The sequence below is a fragment of the Hippoglossus hippoglossus genome, chromosome 6 (assembly GCF_009819705.1).
Source record: "Hippoglossus hippoglossus isolate fHipHip1 chromosome 6, fHipHip1.pri, whole genome shotgun sequence".
NCBI classification, from domain to species: domain Eukaryota; kingdom Metazoa; phylum Chordata; class Actinopteri; order Pleuronectiformes; family Pleuronectidae; genus Hippoglossus; species Hippoglossus hippoglossus.
This window is the reverse complement of record NC_047156.1, coordinates 4,844,769-4,863,296: the sequence shown is the minus strand read 5'-3', so window position 1 is coordinate 4,863,296 and position 18,528 is coordinate 4,844,769. Positions and strand designations below refer to the sequence as shown.

The 18,528-nt window shown below is 41.3% G+C and overlaps 2 protein-coding genes across 3 annotated transcripts in view; both read right to left on the bottom strand.

The window, feature by feature from the left end:
• The window catches only part of LOC117763748 (solute carrier family 45 member 3), a 31,165-nt gene extending 28,891 nt beyond the window's left edge, over positions 1-2,274 (bottom strand). Inside the window, exon 1 of the mRNA XM_034589132.1 lies at positions 1,902-2,274. The gene's annotated coding sequence lies outside the window, so the exon portion shown is untranslated. The remainder of the gene's footprint in view (positions 1-1,901) is intronic.
• A 2,577-nt stretch (positions 2,275-4,851) lies between these two features.
• Positions 4,852-17,942, bottom strand: c6h12orf4 (chromosome 6 C12orf4 homolog). 2 transcript variants are annotated; one of them, XM_034587362.1, is made up of 14 exons: positions 17,827-17,942; positions 17,030-17,218; positions 16,265-16,410; positions 14,704-14,885; positions 14,512-14,611; positions 14,228-14,352; positions 12,915-13,021; positions 12,604-12,804; positions 12,079-12,207; positions 11,622-11,690; positions 11,288-11,490; positions 8,572-8,629; positions 7,954-8,021; positions 4,852-6,692 (listed from the first exon to the last, which is right to left on the bottom strand). In XM_034587362.1, exons 2-14 carry the CDS (start codon positions 17,208-17,210, stop codon positions 6,600-6,602), a joined length of 1,662 nt encoding a protein of 553 aa, XP_034443253.1. In that variant the 5' UTR covers positions 17,211-17,218; positions 17,827-17,942; the 3' UTR covers positions 4,852-6,599. The 2 variants fall into 2 exon arrangements, with proteins under 2 accessions (XP_034443253.1, XP_034443254.1); XM_034587363.1 differs by having other exon boundaries at positions 12,604-12,801.
• Between the last annotated feature and the right edge of the window lie 586 nt (positions 17,943-18,528).

The window sequence follows — 18,528 nt, the reverse complement described above, 5'->3', positions numbered from 1 at the left end:
ACGGCCGAGCGTTATTTGGCCGTTTTCCGGTGATTATTACAACATGTGGAGACTGAGTGAGTGAGTAATCAGTTATAAAGAAGTTCAAAGTTGCTGACAAGAATAATACTTTTGACATATTGACTCATTGTGATCAACAAATGTTTTAGTGCTCTTGAGCAATATTAGTTTCCGTGGGAGTTGCACTTGCAAGCTCTGGAGCCTTGTCAAGTTATCAAGTGTAGAAATGTTCTCGGTAGGCTTGAATGCAGAAGTTAACCAGGCGTGAATGAAAAAATTACATTATGCTGAGTTGTGTTCACAGCTGCATCAACACATCTGAGCTCTGCTGACTCCTCACACCTACTGCGTGCTACAAACATGACCATAGCGTGAACACAGTAGAGAATCCACCCAGTGCAGTCCCGTTGTGCATAAGACAACATGTTTCCAGTGATTATTACAACATGTGGAGACTCATGAGACGTGTAAAACAATTGACATTTGTGACACAACTAGTGCTTTAGTGCTATTGAGCAACACCACAGATTTTTAACGAGTGTTACACATGCAAACTGGGAGTGTTGTTCGGTAGTCAAGTGAAGAAAGTAACGGTGAATTGATTCAACTGGAACGTTTATACCAAGAGGTGTGTTCACATCTGAGCTCTGCTGACTCCTCACACCTATACTACATGCTACATACATGAGCATAGCGTGAACACAGTAAAGAATCCATGTTGTAGTGGTACTGCCGTCATGTTTACATACACATTACATATTACAACATGTGGAGACTCAGTGTGCGAGTTAAAGGTTGCAGACAAGAACAATGCATGAAAAGTGACGTTTGTTCCCAGCTGCATGAACACATCTGCTCCTCAGACCTACAACATGCAACATACATGACCTTAGCATGAACACATCTGCTCCTCAGACCTACAACATGCAACATACATGACCTTAGCATGAACACATCTGCTCCTCAGACCTACAACATGCAACATACATGACCTTAGCATGAACACAGCAGAGAATCCCTGTTTTGCATTTATGTTTTACATTTTACATAACATATTCCAACATGTGGAGACTCGGTACTCGGATTTGCAGAGAAGTAAGAAGTTGTTGAGAGGGAACAATGCTTGGAAACTTGTTCCCAGCTGCATCAACACATCTGAGCTCTGCTGACTCCTCAGACCTACACAACATGCTACATACATGACCTTAGCATGTAAACTGCAGAGACTGAGTCAGTGTGTCCCCAGTATCATCTCCAACACTTTGAGAGAAACTTTCCAAACAAGCCTCCTCCTCCTCCTCCTCCTCCTCCTCCTCCTCCCTCCATGGATCCATGTGTCAAACCAGCGGCTCTCTGTCTGGAGCAGAGCCAAGTGTTGACCGAGGCTTCCCCGTGGACACTGAGGGTTAGAGCGGGTAAAGTTGGAGCCACCTCGGCCCCTCGGCCCCACATCAGTGAACCGGGGGGGGTGGGCTGCGGTGAAACGACGCAGAATGGAAAAAACTTCCAGAGGACACCACCTCCACCACCACCACCGCTGCTGCCGCTGCTGCTGCTGCTTCTCCCCCCGCTGCTGCCGCCGGACCCCGGGCCAACACGCACCTCTCAGCCCGCGGGCTCAAACCAAACACCCCCCCCCCCTCCCATCTCTTTAAATCACAGCCTCTGTATGAATCAACACACGACAGCGACCCCGGGGCGACGTTTCAAACCCCGATGCGAGCCGCTTCCACTCGGCGAAGAAGTTTTTCGCCGCCGCACCGCGACCGTTAAGTTACCGAGCAGCACGTTGGATGAGCCCGGTAAACATGGCGGAACGCGAGCGGTTACATTTATGTAATAAACACCAGATTCCAGCGGGGGACGCGTAGCGAAGTTTTTTTTTTTTTTTATTTATTTACCTGAAACCTCAGCAGCTCCGGAGGATCCAGCTTCAGCTTCAGCTTCAGCAGCAGCTCGACGCTCAACTGGTGGAGAACCAACAACCAGCTGTGACCACAAGCCAGCGGTGATGGCGGCTGCTGCTTCCTGTCTGCGCCTTCAAAGTAAAGGTAGAAAAACAAAACCCGAGACACGTTTATTTCTGAGTAACAAGTTGATAATTCAACATATAACGACAAAAATAGATTATTAATCCAGTTCACGCTAATATTAATTATTAAATAGTTATATTTGAATTGGTTTTATTGGCGTTGAGTGCTATGAGTGACATGCAGGCTTTTACTTTGTTAAGCAGAAACGTGGCGAGTTCCGGTAGCAGTATGTGCGAGTGGAGGGGAGAACATAAACAAACAATAAATAAACAAACAAATAAATATCATGTAAGTAAATAAATGTTTTCATCTGTTGGGTTCAAAGTATGTATTTTTTTTTTTTTTTTAATGCATTTTTTTTTTTTAGTGGTACTTTTATATTTTTTATTATTAATTTCACACTAAACTAAACTAAACTAGGAGAAAAAACTTTAATGCTGTGTAATGTTCTTTTCAAAGTATTTCATCAAGGTTGAGTGACACACGAGTAATATGTGTGACAACATGGAGGAAAAGACATTTATTTATTTGTGAACAAATAAATAGATAAATAAATCAATACCATGTAGGTAAATGCATGCTTTTATTTAGTGGGTTTTAAGTATGTATTGTTTTGTTTTTTATGAATTTTACTTTTTCAGTTCATTTCTTCTATTATTCCTCTTTATACTTCTACTTTTACAGCTTCTAATTCATTTCACACTAAACTAAATAAGAATACAAACTTTAATGCTGTGTAATGTTATATTCAAATCTTTTCTTCATTCATCATATTACTACTTCCACCATTTTTACTTTTACATCTTCATTATTTATAATCGATACATTTATGTTCTTAGTTGTCTCACCACACATTCACCTCAGAAAATTCACATTCTACATTTTATCTTTTAGTTTGCTCATTAAAATACCACAACTGCATGAGGCAGAAACAGACCGACCTCTTCTGACTGTGTCTTCAAAGAGTCAAATAACTTTAATTTAATAACTTTGTAGAAGTAGTGTTATAATGCTATGATTACCATGTTACAGCTGTTCCACTTTGCATGAATCAGCCTCTTATAGTTGGTAGATGAATGAACATGTGGAGAAAGACAATCAGAAACTAAACATAAAATAGTTTGGACAATTTTACATTGTGTAAACGCTTAGGACACTTTATGTCTCTAAAAGCGTTTTACCTTTAACATAGATTTTTACCTTTAGATCTTTTAACTTGGCTCTGGAGATCTTATTCTGTTGCATCATGACTTTACACACTGTCTCTTTCAGTATCTTCAACAAGCCAAATCAAATCATTTAATTTAATAGTTGTTTTGGTATTTTGTTTTGATTTAATGTCTCACAGACTTCAGAGAGACAGGAAATACAAGGCAGGGGGGAGAAGGGTGTGACGTGCAACACACCCGGCCATGAATCAAACTATGGATATTGTGGTTATGTGGAATGTACCTTAACCTTTAAGTCACCCCACGCCCAAAACCAGATCATATTTAATCAAATTAGGTTGTTATTGTTGTTTGTTATGATTATTTTATTATTTCTTTATTTCTTGGGTAAAACCAGACTTTTGGCCAGTCAATGCTGGCAGCTTATTCACATTTGTAATTCCCAGTCAAGAGGAAATCAATTATCACTGAATAATTCTGATCTCTAAGTAGAAAAAGGAAACTTTCCCTCTACCCAAGGATACAAACATTCCTCTTACATATTTTTATCTTTATATTGTGAAAAACAGAGATAAATGATTCTCTGGCAGAATATTTGAATATCTAATACTGTATACTGTAATGCATCTTCCTTCACCTAACACTATTCCTCAGTTGGCCCCTTCTAATTCCTGCTAAATTATGTTTTTTAATCACTTGAACTGACTTGAAATCACGTTACCTGTTCCAGAGCATCATTTATGGACTCATACATGCTGTGGACAACTGTTCCCTGGTCATGTTTCTGTGTCTGAGTGTCGGAACATCCTCATCCAACAAGGACATTAATCCTTGTTAGTTTGACCGAGATGGGCTTTAAGTTTCACTGCTGTCAAAACAAGTTTAGAACAGGTGCCTTCTGATACTTGTTTTCCTCGTGTAACTTAAGTGTGCTCTATATCTTCTGAAATAAAAAACATCTTGATGAATTCATATTTTTGACGTCCAGTTTGAAAACGTTAACCTGTTGCTCTGGTCATTTTTCAAGCACGTGTGCCGCACTGAGGGAGCGAGAGGTGAAGCGTCGTGCTGAGTCGGCACCCTGCAGCCTCTGCCCACAGAAACCCAACACTGCAGGCGACTGGGGACCAATCCTAAGAATTCCAAACACTCAGCAATACGTATGATCACAGTTTTGTGGGTTCTCACCATGGCAGCATGATATAAACGGTTGCAGGTTTCAACATGACGCTATTAAGAAACCTCATAACTCTCTTCGGGGCCTGCTGGCCATCTTGTTTATCCTGAAAGAGGAGAAGGCAACTGACTGTGATTGCCACACTCTCAGCTCTTTTAATCAGCCTAATACCACCAGCGAACGTGACTGTGGCAAACTTTCTGACGAGCTGAATTGACTTCAGTCTGTTTGAAAGGGCTTAGAAGCCGTTAGATGTGCCGGAATGTAATTCCAATGAATGACATGGATTATTAACTTCAGAGAGATTATGTTCCTGAGGATAAGACATCAACAGTAAATAAAACGCTGAACAAAATGCCACCAGACGTGCATCGCTGGTGGCAAAGGGGTGAAGAGAAACGCAATCATCCAAAATGTGAAACTGTCATGAGCTTCTCGTGACTTTCATGAAGAATTTACATCAAATCTGTGAAGTGGATACAACTATTTTTAATAGACATAAAAATGTAAACATATACAGTGAATACACACGATCGTAAATTCAAGTGTTTAAACATTTACAAGTGGAGACAGGACAACTGAGGCTGTGCTCGCTCAAGATGAATCTAGACTAATGTTAGATTTATTTCATTTTTAATTCCATTAGGAGTTTACCTCATACAACATAAGCTTGTAAGTGTCAGTGAAGTCACCTACTTCACACATATCAGTCTTTAGGAACAGTGCCATCTGCTGTTAACAGAGGTAGAGGGGAGGGACCACACGTGCTCTCACACACTCACACACAAAGAATGATCCTTGCTACAAGTTACTGCAATGCAGTAGAAAAACACCTGCACATCGCTCATTTCAGCAGCGGTGTCATTCGTCTTTGGGACGAGAAGAGCCAAGTAAACATCACTTCTCTCTAGAAGACCCACACCTCACACATTCTGCCAATCGCCCTCAGGATTACACTGCAAAACACATATGACGGCTGAAATGTGGTACAAGTCAGGGAAGGACCCATTAAATGTAAGTGCGGCTGCGGATCAGGGGCCAAACCCAGGACTTTTTTATCACTTTCTATTTTTTGACATTGTCAGTAGTTTCCCAGGGAATAATTCATGAATTTTGATGGGAAAAAAACTGCGTATTTAAGGGACTGATTTAGATGAGTGTTTGCAATTTGATGCAGCCTGATTGAATTTAAGGGGACTATAGGGCCTTGGCACAGGTATAAGCTCTATACGTGCTTTCTAGTTAAAGTGAGGGTAGAGCGGGTCGTCCGCTCACACTAACCAGAGGGTTGGCAGTTGGATCCCAGTCTCCTCCATCCTTGGGCAAGACACTGAACCCCAAATTACCCCTGAGGGCTGTGCCAGCAGCTTGTGAGGGATGTGTGATATAGAAAGTGCTGCACATCGATGCACTGTATGAATGGTTGAATGGCAAAACTGTACTGTGAAGCGCTATGAATGGTCATCAAGACGAGAAAAGCACCATTTCACAAGCCATTTATACCTGTGTCTATGGTAATGTAGGGGATAATACTGCAAATGTCACATTTAGCATGGTGGTTAAATCCAGGTCAAACTGCCAGTGCCTACCTCCACTTCATCACTATAGTAAACAATGCTTGTCTTCACATTTACGTCATTACCTTCTTTGGCGACATTACACTGAGCGACTTCAACTGAAACAACTGCAGCTGCTCCGTTACGGTGTAGCTGGAACATGAGGAAAGTTACAGTTTGCAGCTTTAAAGGAAAACTGGTATACTTGCGGCACTGGCGGCTGATGTCATAAAACTCTGTCACCAGAACCACACCCTGGAAGCTTGAAGTAATAATTGCAGCAGCTTGCTTTGAGGGTGAGCCACCGCTTCCAGTAGACCCTTCTCGTTCCAATTAGAAGTATTCATAACGTGTGTAGGTGCATAAAAAAATAACAAGGCTCATCGACTGCATAAAAATGTCTCTTCTAATTTAAAATCCCATTTACACCTCTACTGTAAGTGCGGGAATGGCATAAAAATATTCCGCCCCAATTTTCACCCATCTGGTGTGATTTTAAAACGTGAACGGGGGTTTATGGGCTGTTCCGCAAAATCACCACGTCAGTTCCAACTCATCAGTTCCAGAAAAAACGAGCAACACAACTGGTCAAAGCTGTTGAAACCAACGAGACTCTGTTATCTGGACGCCCTGTGCAGGCGGCGCGGCTCATCTCTGTCGTCCATCAGGGCTTTGAGGTGAGAGTCAGGGTGGAGGACACACGGAAGATCTGAGGCAGCATGTTGCTCAACTGGTAGAACATTTCCTCTGAGATACTCTGTGAATACAAAGAGGGACACAGAGAGACCGACAGGAGTGAGCATCGAGGGCCTGAGATTTCTGCATCACTAATTAAAAAAAAGAAGAAAAACACTAGAAGGGCACTCGGCGAGAGCCAAGGCCAAAACAACTCATAAATATCAGTGCCCTTAACATGCCTGGTTGTTTTCATTGAGATCCATGAATTATTCTCTATGTTAAAGAAAGTGGGGAAAAACAGCACCTACTTGCGCAATCCTGCTAACTAACACACAAACAAACAAACGCACACAAAACCATAACCCCCCTTGGCGGAGTGTAATAAACAACATTTTCACCCACAGACTGACAATGGAAGGGAACAAGTCAAATACATCTGGACTATTTGTGTAGAGCCGGGTGTCAGCAGCCCCTCCGCTGCCCTTCAGCTCAACACCACGGGGTCTTTTTATCTCCCGAGGGAACAGTTGTCAAGATGCTGAAATGATTCCATCTCCGGCAGCTGTAAACTCCTAATGGGCGAACATACCCCGTCAAATATACCCGTCAGTATTAATCTGTAAAGAGGAACCGTATATATATATTTAGCCGCCGCGTGTCTTTGAGGTGGAGAAAACAATGCTGTTTCAGTAGGTTGCTATTTTGAATGGTGTCTGAGCATGTAGCTGACAGGAAGCCCGTTCAGTCAGAGCGCTTTGATGCCGCTGGTTTTTATCATCTTAACCTGTCAACACGAGATCATGCTATAGGCTCTGCTGCCTTCCTGACAAACCACAAACACCGTAGGTAGACAGCATCCAGCTAAGCCCCGGATAAAACATCCAGCACCGAGGTCACAGTTACTTACAAGAAAACCTTGTTCAAAAGTTGAACTTGAATATTCCCGTCTTAGATCCAGATTTCTACGTAAACTCAAGATTAAACCTCGGTCGGGGAAAGCTTCACCTTAATCCCATTGATTACACACACTTATACCGATGAGTGTATGAGCTTTCTTTTATCACAGCACTGTAAACACCGGGGCAGAGAACCTAAAGCTCTATTATCTATAATTTATCACATGCTTTTCAGGCTGCCTTTCTTCTCGGTCTGCGTTCAAAGGTACGCACTGTAAGACCAGGTGTGCCTTTTGTGGGGCTGTGTACACGTGGGGCCTAATTTCTGTTGAATTCAACATCTAAGCTTTGCAGGCAGGAAATTACTCAAAGGATGATTTTTTGTGACAGCTAAGCTATAAAAAGAGAAACCATAAATCTAAAGTGGTTCCATTCCAGCCTTACCTTCGGCACTAGGAACTGAACCGTGCGTGATATGCCACCGTCCCAAGAGGCCATCTCCATCATGAAGCCTGCAAATAAAATAGATGGAAAGTTAATGATATTTTCTTCCACTGTATAATATCAATTTGTAATGTTCAGTGGATCTAATGTGTTGTGTGATTCTTGTTATTTTATGCACCCACTTTCCAAAACGTGCCTTGACTTTAAAGTATCTTTTCAGAATGATACAAACTTCAGAAAACAGTTGTGAGAACTGAGGACTGAGAGAGTGACAAGCACATTACGTTTCTACTCTGCAATGCATTATGGTATATTTACAGTGTTGTCAGTGAGCGTGTCTGCGTTCTTTTAAATAAAGCTTTCAGCTCGAAACAGATTCTATTGATCTTTAACTTTGAGGAAACGTACTCAGATGTTGTCCATGTTTTAAACAGCTGATCAGTTTTATCTGATTTGTAACTGCAGCCGGAAACAACTGCATCTGATCACAAGTCATGTGGTTTATGTTTTCTAGTAAAGTGGAAATAATCATAAGACACTGGGCACAATACGTGTTGTAACGTAAATCTTAACAGTGTAAATGTTTCCAAACTAAAGAACCTGGCTTCCATCTCTTACCTTTGACACATTTGAAGACCAGCTCGGCTCGCTTCAGACACCAGGGTATGGTCATCTCCTGCAGACCGATGAGAGAGGACATGAGAAAACCGATGATTTATTTGGTTGTGTTTAATATGAAATTAAGTTATAAATAAATCATGTAAATGTAACAAATCTGTATCATGTAATAAATCTGGAAAAGAAAATGAATAGAAAGGACAGTGGGTTGAACTTAATAAACTTTTATAGAATAAAAAATTAAATAAGGTTCTGTTAGTGTCAATTTAAAGATAAAGCTCTCCTGTGTAATTATGTATATTAATCTTTTGTTTGAGATCTTCCTCAGACAAATTTGTGTTGTTCAGAGTCTTACACAGGTATTTTAATTAGATTCTGTATATATTTCAAATTATCTAGGTCGCGTGCAAGGTCTCTTATATTGACACTTAAAAAATAGTTCAGAATTGGCCTGTTTTGCTTCTTGCAGACGTCACTTCTTGTCTTCTGTCTATTTTAAGTGTTTTAGGCTCCAGGCTGCCGACAGTGACCTCAGCATGTCTTCATCTCTGCAGCCCAGAGCAAGAGACACACACACACACACACACCCTTTCACCTACTGGGAAATATGTGGCTCCCATCTCGAGTCAACAAACTGACCCCATGAACTGGAGGCGAGGCTCATCATGTTTAGACCCATGTCAACTGTGTCATTAACCGTGTTGCCCTCAAGATAAACTGCACTGGTTTGACCAAAGCTTATTTAACGCATTAGCAACAAGACATTATGACCAACATTGGTACCAGTTTTATGTTAATTAAAGTTCATAATAAGTAACTGAATACAGTAAAAAAAAAAAAAGGCACAAGAATGTAGTTGTTAAGTGTTTCTAAGTTCCTCTACTTTCAAACATGTGTGATAGTTTCACTGAGCAATTCTTCTCTTACACTTTCCTCAAAATCCAAATGCTCTCACAGAAAGAAAACATCTGAAAATAAGAATAGGAGGCACAGGCCCTGTAGTTGATCTAGACAAAAACTATGCCAGTTGTTTTTACACCAAAACACAAGAACAGGCTTGTAGAAACAGGCAAACATCTCCACAGGACAGGGAAGAGGAAGACAGATGGAAGGTTTTGGGGCCAGAAGCTATCAATTAAAGATCCTCTGGTTCCCGAGGCTTCAGAAGTTAGACGACTTTGGTTATGTAAACAAAGACTCTTGATTAGACTTGAGAAGAAAAGTTGCGCCGGGCTTGTCGTGGCACGAGTGCACTCGAGGTACAGCCTTGCTGAGGATTTACTCTCCGTCTGATGGGATGGGATCCAAAGTGCATTATGATTTAATTTTTACTCAGCTTAAGAACCAAGTGAGAGCTGCAGCATGGAAAGAAATCCCAAATCAATTCATTTCCAGCAGACTAAATCAAATACGATTTTCCAATTTCCAGATATAAAAGAAAAGTGGATCTCAAATTGAACTAATATTGGCCTGAGCACTGAGCGCTGAAGGCTTCCTCTGTACTCTCCTCTCCTGTGTGAGGTCAGACTCCATACACACTGAGGCACTAAGTAAACAGAAAAGTTTACGACACTCTGCTTTGCCCTTCTGGATTTAAACCTGGGAAGCGTTAAGTTGAAGGCTGTAGGTCACAGTCAGGGCCTGACAGGCCAGGCCGGGTCGACGCAGTGTGTACACAAGCAGAGGCAGGATGAAAGGGAAGAAACTGTCACTGCACAATTCATTAGGAACGTGACAACATGTGTGGCCAGCAGGTTTTCTTCATACAAGAGAAAGATGTACGATAACAGATAAAGGAGTATATGCTTGTAGAGTCAATGTTGATTCAAGAGCTGAATCAGGGGCTCTGTCCTCACTACATGTTTAAGTTGGGCCTCATTTTAGTTGGAAAACTCCACGGCTGCATGTCAGTGTAGATTGGCATAGACAGCAACATGGAAACAATGACTGTGATGGGAAAATCAATTCATCTTTTTACATACCCTGGCATTAGCTGAGCTCTCTGTCAGTGGGATGCAACTACCACTGGTGTGGAATCACTATACTTATCAAACAAGATATCCAAAATCTCTAAAATCGCCATACTTGTGGTGAAGTTCCACTGAAAGTCGTACAAGTACCAAACACAATCATGCTTACACTGTAAAAACGATTCCTCTGTCAAACTCACATTTACATTTTATACAGATAACTTGTCTCTGATCTGTTAAACTTTGAAGATGACAAGTTAACCCCGTTCTGAACTGGTATTAACAACCATCCTGTGTGATCTGATCACAAAGTTCAGTTCTGAATGCACACAAACGCTTCCTGAGTCCCGATCACTTAAACCACATTCGGAGGTGGTCTGGGATGCAAGTGACCACGTTCTTTTCGCTGTGTGGACAGAAATGCGTCCTGGGCCACATGTGAGGGACCGTTAGAGTTTCAAAAACATATTTTTATGGTTCTCAGTGTCCACATGTTGATTTGTTTGTGGCAACCACCACAATATCTACAGCAACCACCACAATACATGACTGTTGTTCCAATAAACTTGGATTAAATTAAATTTTGCTTTAACTATTTCATCGTCAGATAACTCCAGTATTTTAATCCTGTCATACCCACGACCCTCAAAGGATAAGCAGTATAGCTAATGGATGACGTGTGTGTTTGACGTTTCACACGAAATAGCCCTATCCATACCCAGAAATGCTCTCCCAGTTATTCTCACCTCTGACATGTCGTGGACCAGGAGCAGAGGCACGGTGACGGTGGTGATGTCGTGTGTACAGCAAACCTTCAGGATGTTTCTCAATCCCATTATGGCCGGGTCCCGCGCCGTGATGTTCCCTGAACGGACGTTGTCGTCCACACACAGGTGGAAGACGGAGTGGACTTCTGACAGGTTGGAGTGACGAGAGATGTAGAACTCGCCTTGAGGAAGTTAAAAGGGCTGAATTAAAAGATGGACAGGAAAAAAAGATACACAACTGACATGGTCTAATAATGAAGGATCAATAAATCAGTGATTTGTGCATGTGATTAAATATTTGGATAACCGTTACCTGGTAAGATGTTGGCGGGATTTCTTTCTACGTTTTTGCTCTTATCGTCACCTCCATTCCTCAGAATCTCTGTAATTGAAATAATGATAATCTTGTTTCTGGTTTCAACATACAAGACAATCACACAAATTTGATATCAAAATCTAAGTGAATATAATTTGTACAACAACTCGAATCATGCAGATTTGTGTCACAGTAGCATGGCTCAACAAGGCCATAGATAACAATATTAGTCCAGGAATTTATAATGCAATGCTGGTTGCTTAAAAATGCATCCTGGCCGTCTAGAATAATCAGTTAGTTTCAGTCGTGTCTGTGCAGGTCACTAGCTACACTTCATTTTCTGGTACATCCAGGATGAGATCACACCGACCCTCCGCTTCACAAAGCTTCTCTTTCACCTCGAATGTTCTGTGTACATTACAGCCTAATGAGAAAGTGCAGCAACAAGTCTAACCGGGCTTATCTTTCTGCTTGCTGCTCCGCTGCACTCTGGCGTAGAGCTCCACCTGCTGCACCTCTTCCAGCTGCTCCTCCAGACAGAGAAAGTGGAAGTCCGTGCACTCCTTCGCCACAGTCGCAAAGTCTACGAGTCAGCAGAAAAGAGACCAGGAGTGGAAATCATGAATGAGAAGTGCCTCACTACTGGAGCTAAACGATTATCACCGCTAGTTTAAAATCTACCAAGGAGCTGATTTCTGTGACTCATCCACATTCCTGCTTAAAAAAAAAAAAACAATAAATACTTAATGGAGCTGAGTGCCTGGTCTTAAAAGAAAACACTTCAAGAGGTGTGAATATACAGTGTTATTCTCCCATTAACGAAAACCAGAGTCACGAGCGGCACCAAAACAATAATCACTTGTGCCAAAACAAAGTCTTACATTCCCACGGAACAAAACCATCACCTGCCCGAGTGAAAAGAAAACACATCTATGAAAATCATTGTTACATTATATGACATTCAATATATTCCCCTGACCTCTCTTGATGCCGCTGTAGGAGTTGACCCTGTTGTCAACCAGCAGCACCAGACCACAGAGGGAAGAGGAGTACAGGGAAAGGGCCGCTTGCAGCCGCCGCAGTTTCGCTCCACTGCTGCCGTGGTGCCGGTGTTTGCAGAAATCCAGCACGTCTGCCCGGACCAGCCGCAGGTTGTGCATCGTCTTCAATTGTGCTCCTGCTTAAAAAAAATTGCACATTACACACCTGTTGTTTCACGAATGTCATGTTATATCATCACAAAACTATGTATGATTGAAAGCAGAGAATTTGGGGTTGGACGTCAGTCACCCAGGTGTATGGTGAAGCTTTCCTCCAGCTGAGACTGCTCCTCAAACATCCTCGACCCAGAATCTGCGACCTCTGACATTTGGTTCGGCTGCATCTTAATCTCCTCACTAGTTTTCAATCATGACAAAAAACAGTCAGTAAAACAAGCTATTAAATACAACATAAACAGCACATATACATTATAGTCTCAGGAAAAACACACGTAAAAAGTTTCATCCCCACAAAAAGAAAGATGATACAGTTGAGCATATAAGACACTTTTCATTTTCCTCATCAAAAGTCCAACCTGAAATGCTGTTGGCAGTTTTCCAACAACTTTAACTAAAAATGCAACTTCTCAAAGTGCTCATGTCAATGTTTTAAGTCCACACATGACAAGATACAGACATTTGTCATAAAGAAGAAGAAATGATGTAGCACATTGTCTGAGAAGCTCTCAGCCTGGTGTTTTCTGTGTTTGGGTTTTGATGGACGAGCCAATAAATGCAGAGGATGAGTGTGAGACCCGGATCTGACGCTACAGTGCAACTTTACTAATTCTAATTAAATTTAATTTGTATAGCGCGAAATCATCATATACATTATCTCAAGGCACTTGACATATTAAGGTCAAGACCTTCAAAACTGATAACCCCTGCTAGATTATTTGTTCTAGATGTCGAGCTAAGCATCAGTCAAACCGAGATGAGTTTCTGACCTCTTGCAATCCCTTCAATTAATATGTAAATGTCGCCTGTGCTTCAAAAAGCCAGCAGACACGTCAAGTTTTTGATTAAAACTGCTGCGTGTTTGTCGAGGGTCAGTCTGACCTCGAGCAAAGATGGAAAACAGAGACTTTTCAATGACACAGAAGGAATATTTAAGTATTTCATATATATTGCGATAATTATTGATATTGTTTGATCGCCCAGCCCTAAGAGAAAGTTTTATTACCACCATACTTCTAGGCTAAATCCCAGTACAAATAACCTATACACGTAGATTAATTTAAATCTCAAAGCAGAGAGAAGCCCAAGCCTCTACGCCAAACTGTCAGTGGGTAAAGACGTGTCTCTCGATCGCTGCCTTTGACAATCCCACCTGACGCTGCTGTATCTGCAGATTTCATTAATCCATGTTGGAACTGGGGCTTTTCTTTTTCTACCAGCATTTATTATCTCTTAAAACGCCTGTTCGGGTGCATATGGGTGTAAAGGGAGCCTTCAGGAATCAGAAGTGTGTGCAAAGATTATGCTTCATTTACACACAAATGCAACCTGTTAAAAGGCTGTTTTTATATAAGAGTTTACACAGAACCAACCAAAGATACTCACTTTATTTTGCTGCTGTTGTTGGATTTCTGTAAATCCTGGTGCAGCTTGATCACCCACCCCTGATACTCCTGCTTTTGAATTTCAGTAACTTGTCTCAGCTCACTCGCCCACTTGTTCTCCAGCACCTGTTTGTAAAAGACAGTGACTATGTTTACATGGACGCCAATAATCAGGCTATTGATTTTATTCTGAATAGGACATTACTCTGATTATGATGTTTGAATATTGCATTCATATTCCTGTTTACATGTCGCAGAGCAGAGTCTGATTTTACATTAATTTACCTGCTGTGCGTCAAAATGCTGAGACGCCACTGCATTTACATCCTGGTCACTCAAAGTATTCCCCAGCTCGTGCATCACCTTGTCCATTTCAGCTGCTTGCCTGTCCGACAGAAAAAAATATATAAATATAGGAATGCGTGTGTGTACTATGCAAATTTATAACGACGCTAAGCAATAATCCCTAATACCCACCTCTCCTGAAGCTTCTTAAGCTCCATGTCTCTCTCACTGATGAGCTCGGAGATGCTCACAAAGTAGTTGTGCTCCAAGTTGAGTAGAGTATCTGACGCGGGGGAGTGGATGAGCTCGTGGTAAACATCGGCAAAGTCCTCGTCCCAACTGGGCTCTTCGGGCCGAGCATGTTCCAGTGTCGTCTGAACGGAGACGGAGGAGAGAAAAGAACTACTTCAATATGATAATATATAATACAACCATTTCACTGCAGGGTTTATATGACACAACATCGTGGGTGATGAGCTGACTAAGTAGGAAGGATGATATCAAATTAAAAGTGTTCCATATGTTGACAGGAAGGAAAAATGCAGCATAAACACATAAAAGCTTTTGCTCCGGACAGTTGATCCATAATTAGAAAAGCAACAGAACCAGGATTCAGAATCCGAAACTCCTCTATTTATACAGGCTGAGGAATCTTCGGTCCACAAACACGACGGACCCTGGAAAGATTCCGTGTGTATTTCTGTGCGGCTGCAGTAAAATGTTGAGGCGTAGCCAAATGTCGTAAATGTCCAAGTGCAGTGGGCCTGAGGGGGGTGCACAACATGAGCCGAGGCGGCCGCCGACTTCTTATCAGCGCCCGAACAGGTGACGGCAGCGCGTCAGTTTAGTTTTCTATAAAACCAAACGATCTTATTGACCATCATTAAACATGAAATAAGAGTATCACCTCCAAAGAAGTGCATGATTGAGCAGACCCTACTTAATTTAATTAGAAAACCACAAAGTCCACTCTATGTCTCACCAGACGCCTTGTTTTCTATTGATCCGTAATATAAAAGTGATGACTCCATTATCAAATATGTGAGACCGCCACCACATATTGGATCTCTGGGAAGAAATGCAGCCAAGTGTAGCCAAGTGTAATGAGTCAGAGAGACATTAAATGCAGCACATGGGCTTATGTAATGAGATTTTTTTGTTTCTCTCCAGAACTCATGAATAATCAATTTACACATGCGCAGCGCTACTTCTATCTGAATTGCTTTAATGGCCCATGACTTCCCTGAAGTTAGCGAGAGCACTCGAGGACACTTCCGAAACACCCGGCTGTGCTACTACAGAAGCACAGAGTAGTGGATATACGATCAGGGCGTGATGAGGAGCCAGCGTCTGAAATTAACTTTATGGAACACCTGCCAAGAATAAAGCACGCTGTCCACATTATTAATAGACATTTTTTCACAGAAACAGTGCACAACTTTAGAAATGTGGATATAGAATCAAGTAATGTTGCTTTCTTGTAGTAAATATATGTATTCATAATGTTGGACAGAGTCTCAAGATTCAAGATTCCTTCATGTTGATCTCATTAACATTGCGTCAATAAATAATAATATGAATTATAAATTTTGAAGCCATACACATACACAAGCATATCACAACACCAGGTATGTCTAAAGCCTTCCATGATTCAAGATACTGATATGAGATCTTGTGCTATAACCTATAAACACCTATTAGAAACACTGAGGTGCATTTATTGGCACTACAACACATTGACATATGTTATCACCTCCATGTAAGACCTGGTCCATGCATTAGTGAGCTGGTTTACATCCACGTCCCCTGTGGTGAGTCTCTGCAGGGCCAGCTCCGCCTCTCTGTCGAAGTCCAGGATGGTCTCGCTCTCAATGAAGCTGGAGAGTGAGGTTTTCAGTTCTACGGGAAGAGATGCACACACAGCAAATACCAGTCATTTAAAAAAAAAATTCATTTCCAAGCCTGCCAAGTGGTACACTGCAAAATCAATGGGCTGGATAGATTCCATCCGTTCACATTTCAAACTAGCAGCATGCCTGCTGGCAATACTGTCTTTTTACCCAGGAAGGCGTCTGGAGTGAAATTATTTAACTGGGTTCGGTTTAAATAAACCAAATCTCATTTTTCCCTTTCCAACTGTGTTGATGTGGATAACACATTTTAGATGGATGATACAGAGACGTTAGCTGAGGACAGACGGTACGGCACTAGTCTGAAATTGCCAGTAATAATGATAATGATCCTTTTGTTATTTCCTACATTCCTGGTTAGAATTTGGTTTCTGGAGAAAGAACAAAGACTTGATGACAGACGATACGACATATGCAACTTGCTGACAACAATTTCAAACAAAAACTGACACGCTCCCCTGAATAAATGATTATGTTCAGGATATAGATGGTTAATGTTGGGTTAGATTACACTTGGGATTTGCCAAACCCAGCAAACGAAGCGGAGAAAGTGTCGATTGAGAAATGCAGAAGTAAAGAAGAGGTACTACAAATACACAAGTTCTCACCGTTTTCTATGTAGCAGGGGATTTTGTGCAGCAGCATCAGGCGTCCGTGGAGGTCACTGATGTTCTCTTGTACGGGAAACCTCAGAGGCACTTTGAGGACGCAGTTGTGTTTTCCTGCCCTGAACTCAAACACAAACTCCTTCTCGGCAACACCGGCCGTTTTCACTTTGTTCCTCTTCATGGTCACGGCTGGAAAACAGAAGGGGACAGTGAAGCTGGACTGGAAGTAACTGAACACAGATCTGTGTAGAGATACTGCTCGAAAGTGTCCACCAGTCCCCAGTTGATAAAAGTGCACAGTTCAATTGACTATTATGAAGTGAAGAAGTGAACTAATGTGTAATACAGAGATGCCTGCATCACCTCCAATCTGTCATGTCTTCCAATATATGAAAATTAAGAAATGATGTCCCAGTTTTTCCATAATTTCCCAATTTGGGGTCAATAAAGTACATCTATCTATCTAGAAGACCAGTGTTCATCAGCTGACTGCACAGGAAGGACACTTCAACATGTTGTACAAGCAACACAATGAGATCAATTCATTAGTATTTACACCTTGTTGGTGACTAACCGGAAGCACACGAGTGTTTCCTCAGTATTTACTGAATTCAACGTGTTAAAGATGTGGATTTTAATGGTGTTTAGCTGGTTCACGTCCATGGCTGCAGGTTAGCTAGCAGCACAGCTCACGTTCAGCAGCCCAGCGGATGAAATAACAGCAGGAAGACGCTCGGTGGTGAACCAGCAGGACACAGGAGATGTATTTCTTAAGGAGAGAATAGAAACAGACTTGCCTGAGTATGAATGAACAGTATTTCATGTATTTCCTGTGTGAAGAGCAGAGCTGTTGTTTGGGTCCGTCAGCTGACCGCTTCCGTGTACAGCTGTGTGACAGCTACAGCACTTTCTTACATCTTCTGGGAATGGTAATGTTATCGATTGCGTATTGTAACCAAAATTATTAACGTTAAAACAATTTAAGAAGTTTAAAAATTCTGTAAATATTTTCGTCAGTCTGTTTTATGTACACGGCAGATTTATAAAGTGACGAATCTGCGGACGCCAAAGCTGAATTCACGAGAGGTTGGGGTTTCCTTGTGCACTGCCTCCCCCTGCTGGTCAAAGGTGGTACACTGTGGAGGTTCATAACGAAACTTAAGAAGACATTCACAATAAATGACAATTATTCTTTTAATAAACTATTAAGATATTACCTGAACCCTAAACGATCATCTTATTCTCTGAGTAGCCTGTTAGTTAAATTATTATTTATATATAATAACATTTGAATACTTTACACCCCCTGTTAGTTACATTATTATTTATATAAAATAACATATGAATACTTTACACCCCCTGTTAGTCACATTATTATTTATATATAATGACATATAAATACTTTACAGCACCTGTTAGCTACATTATTATTTATATACAATAACATATAAGTACTTATATGTACTTATACAAACTCATTCACTTTAAAATAGGGTTTC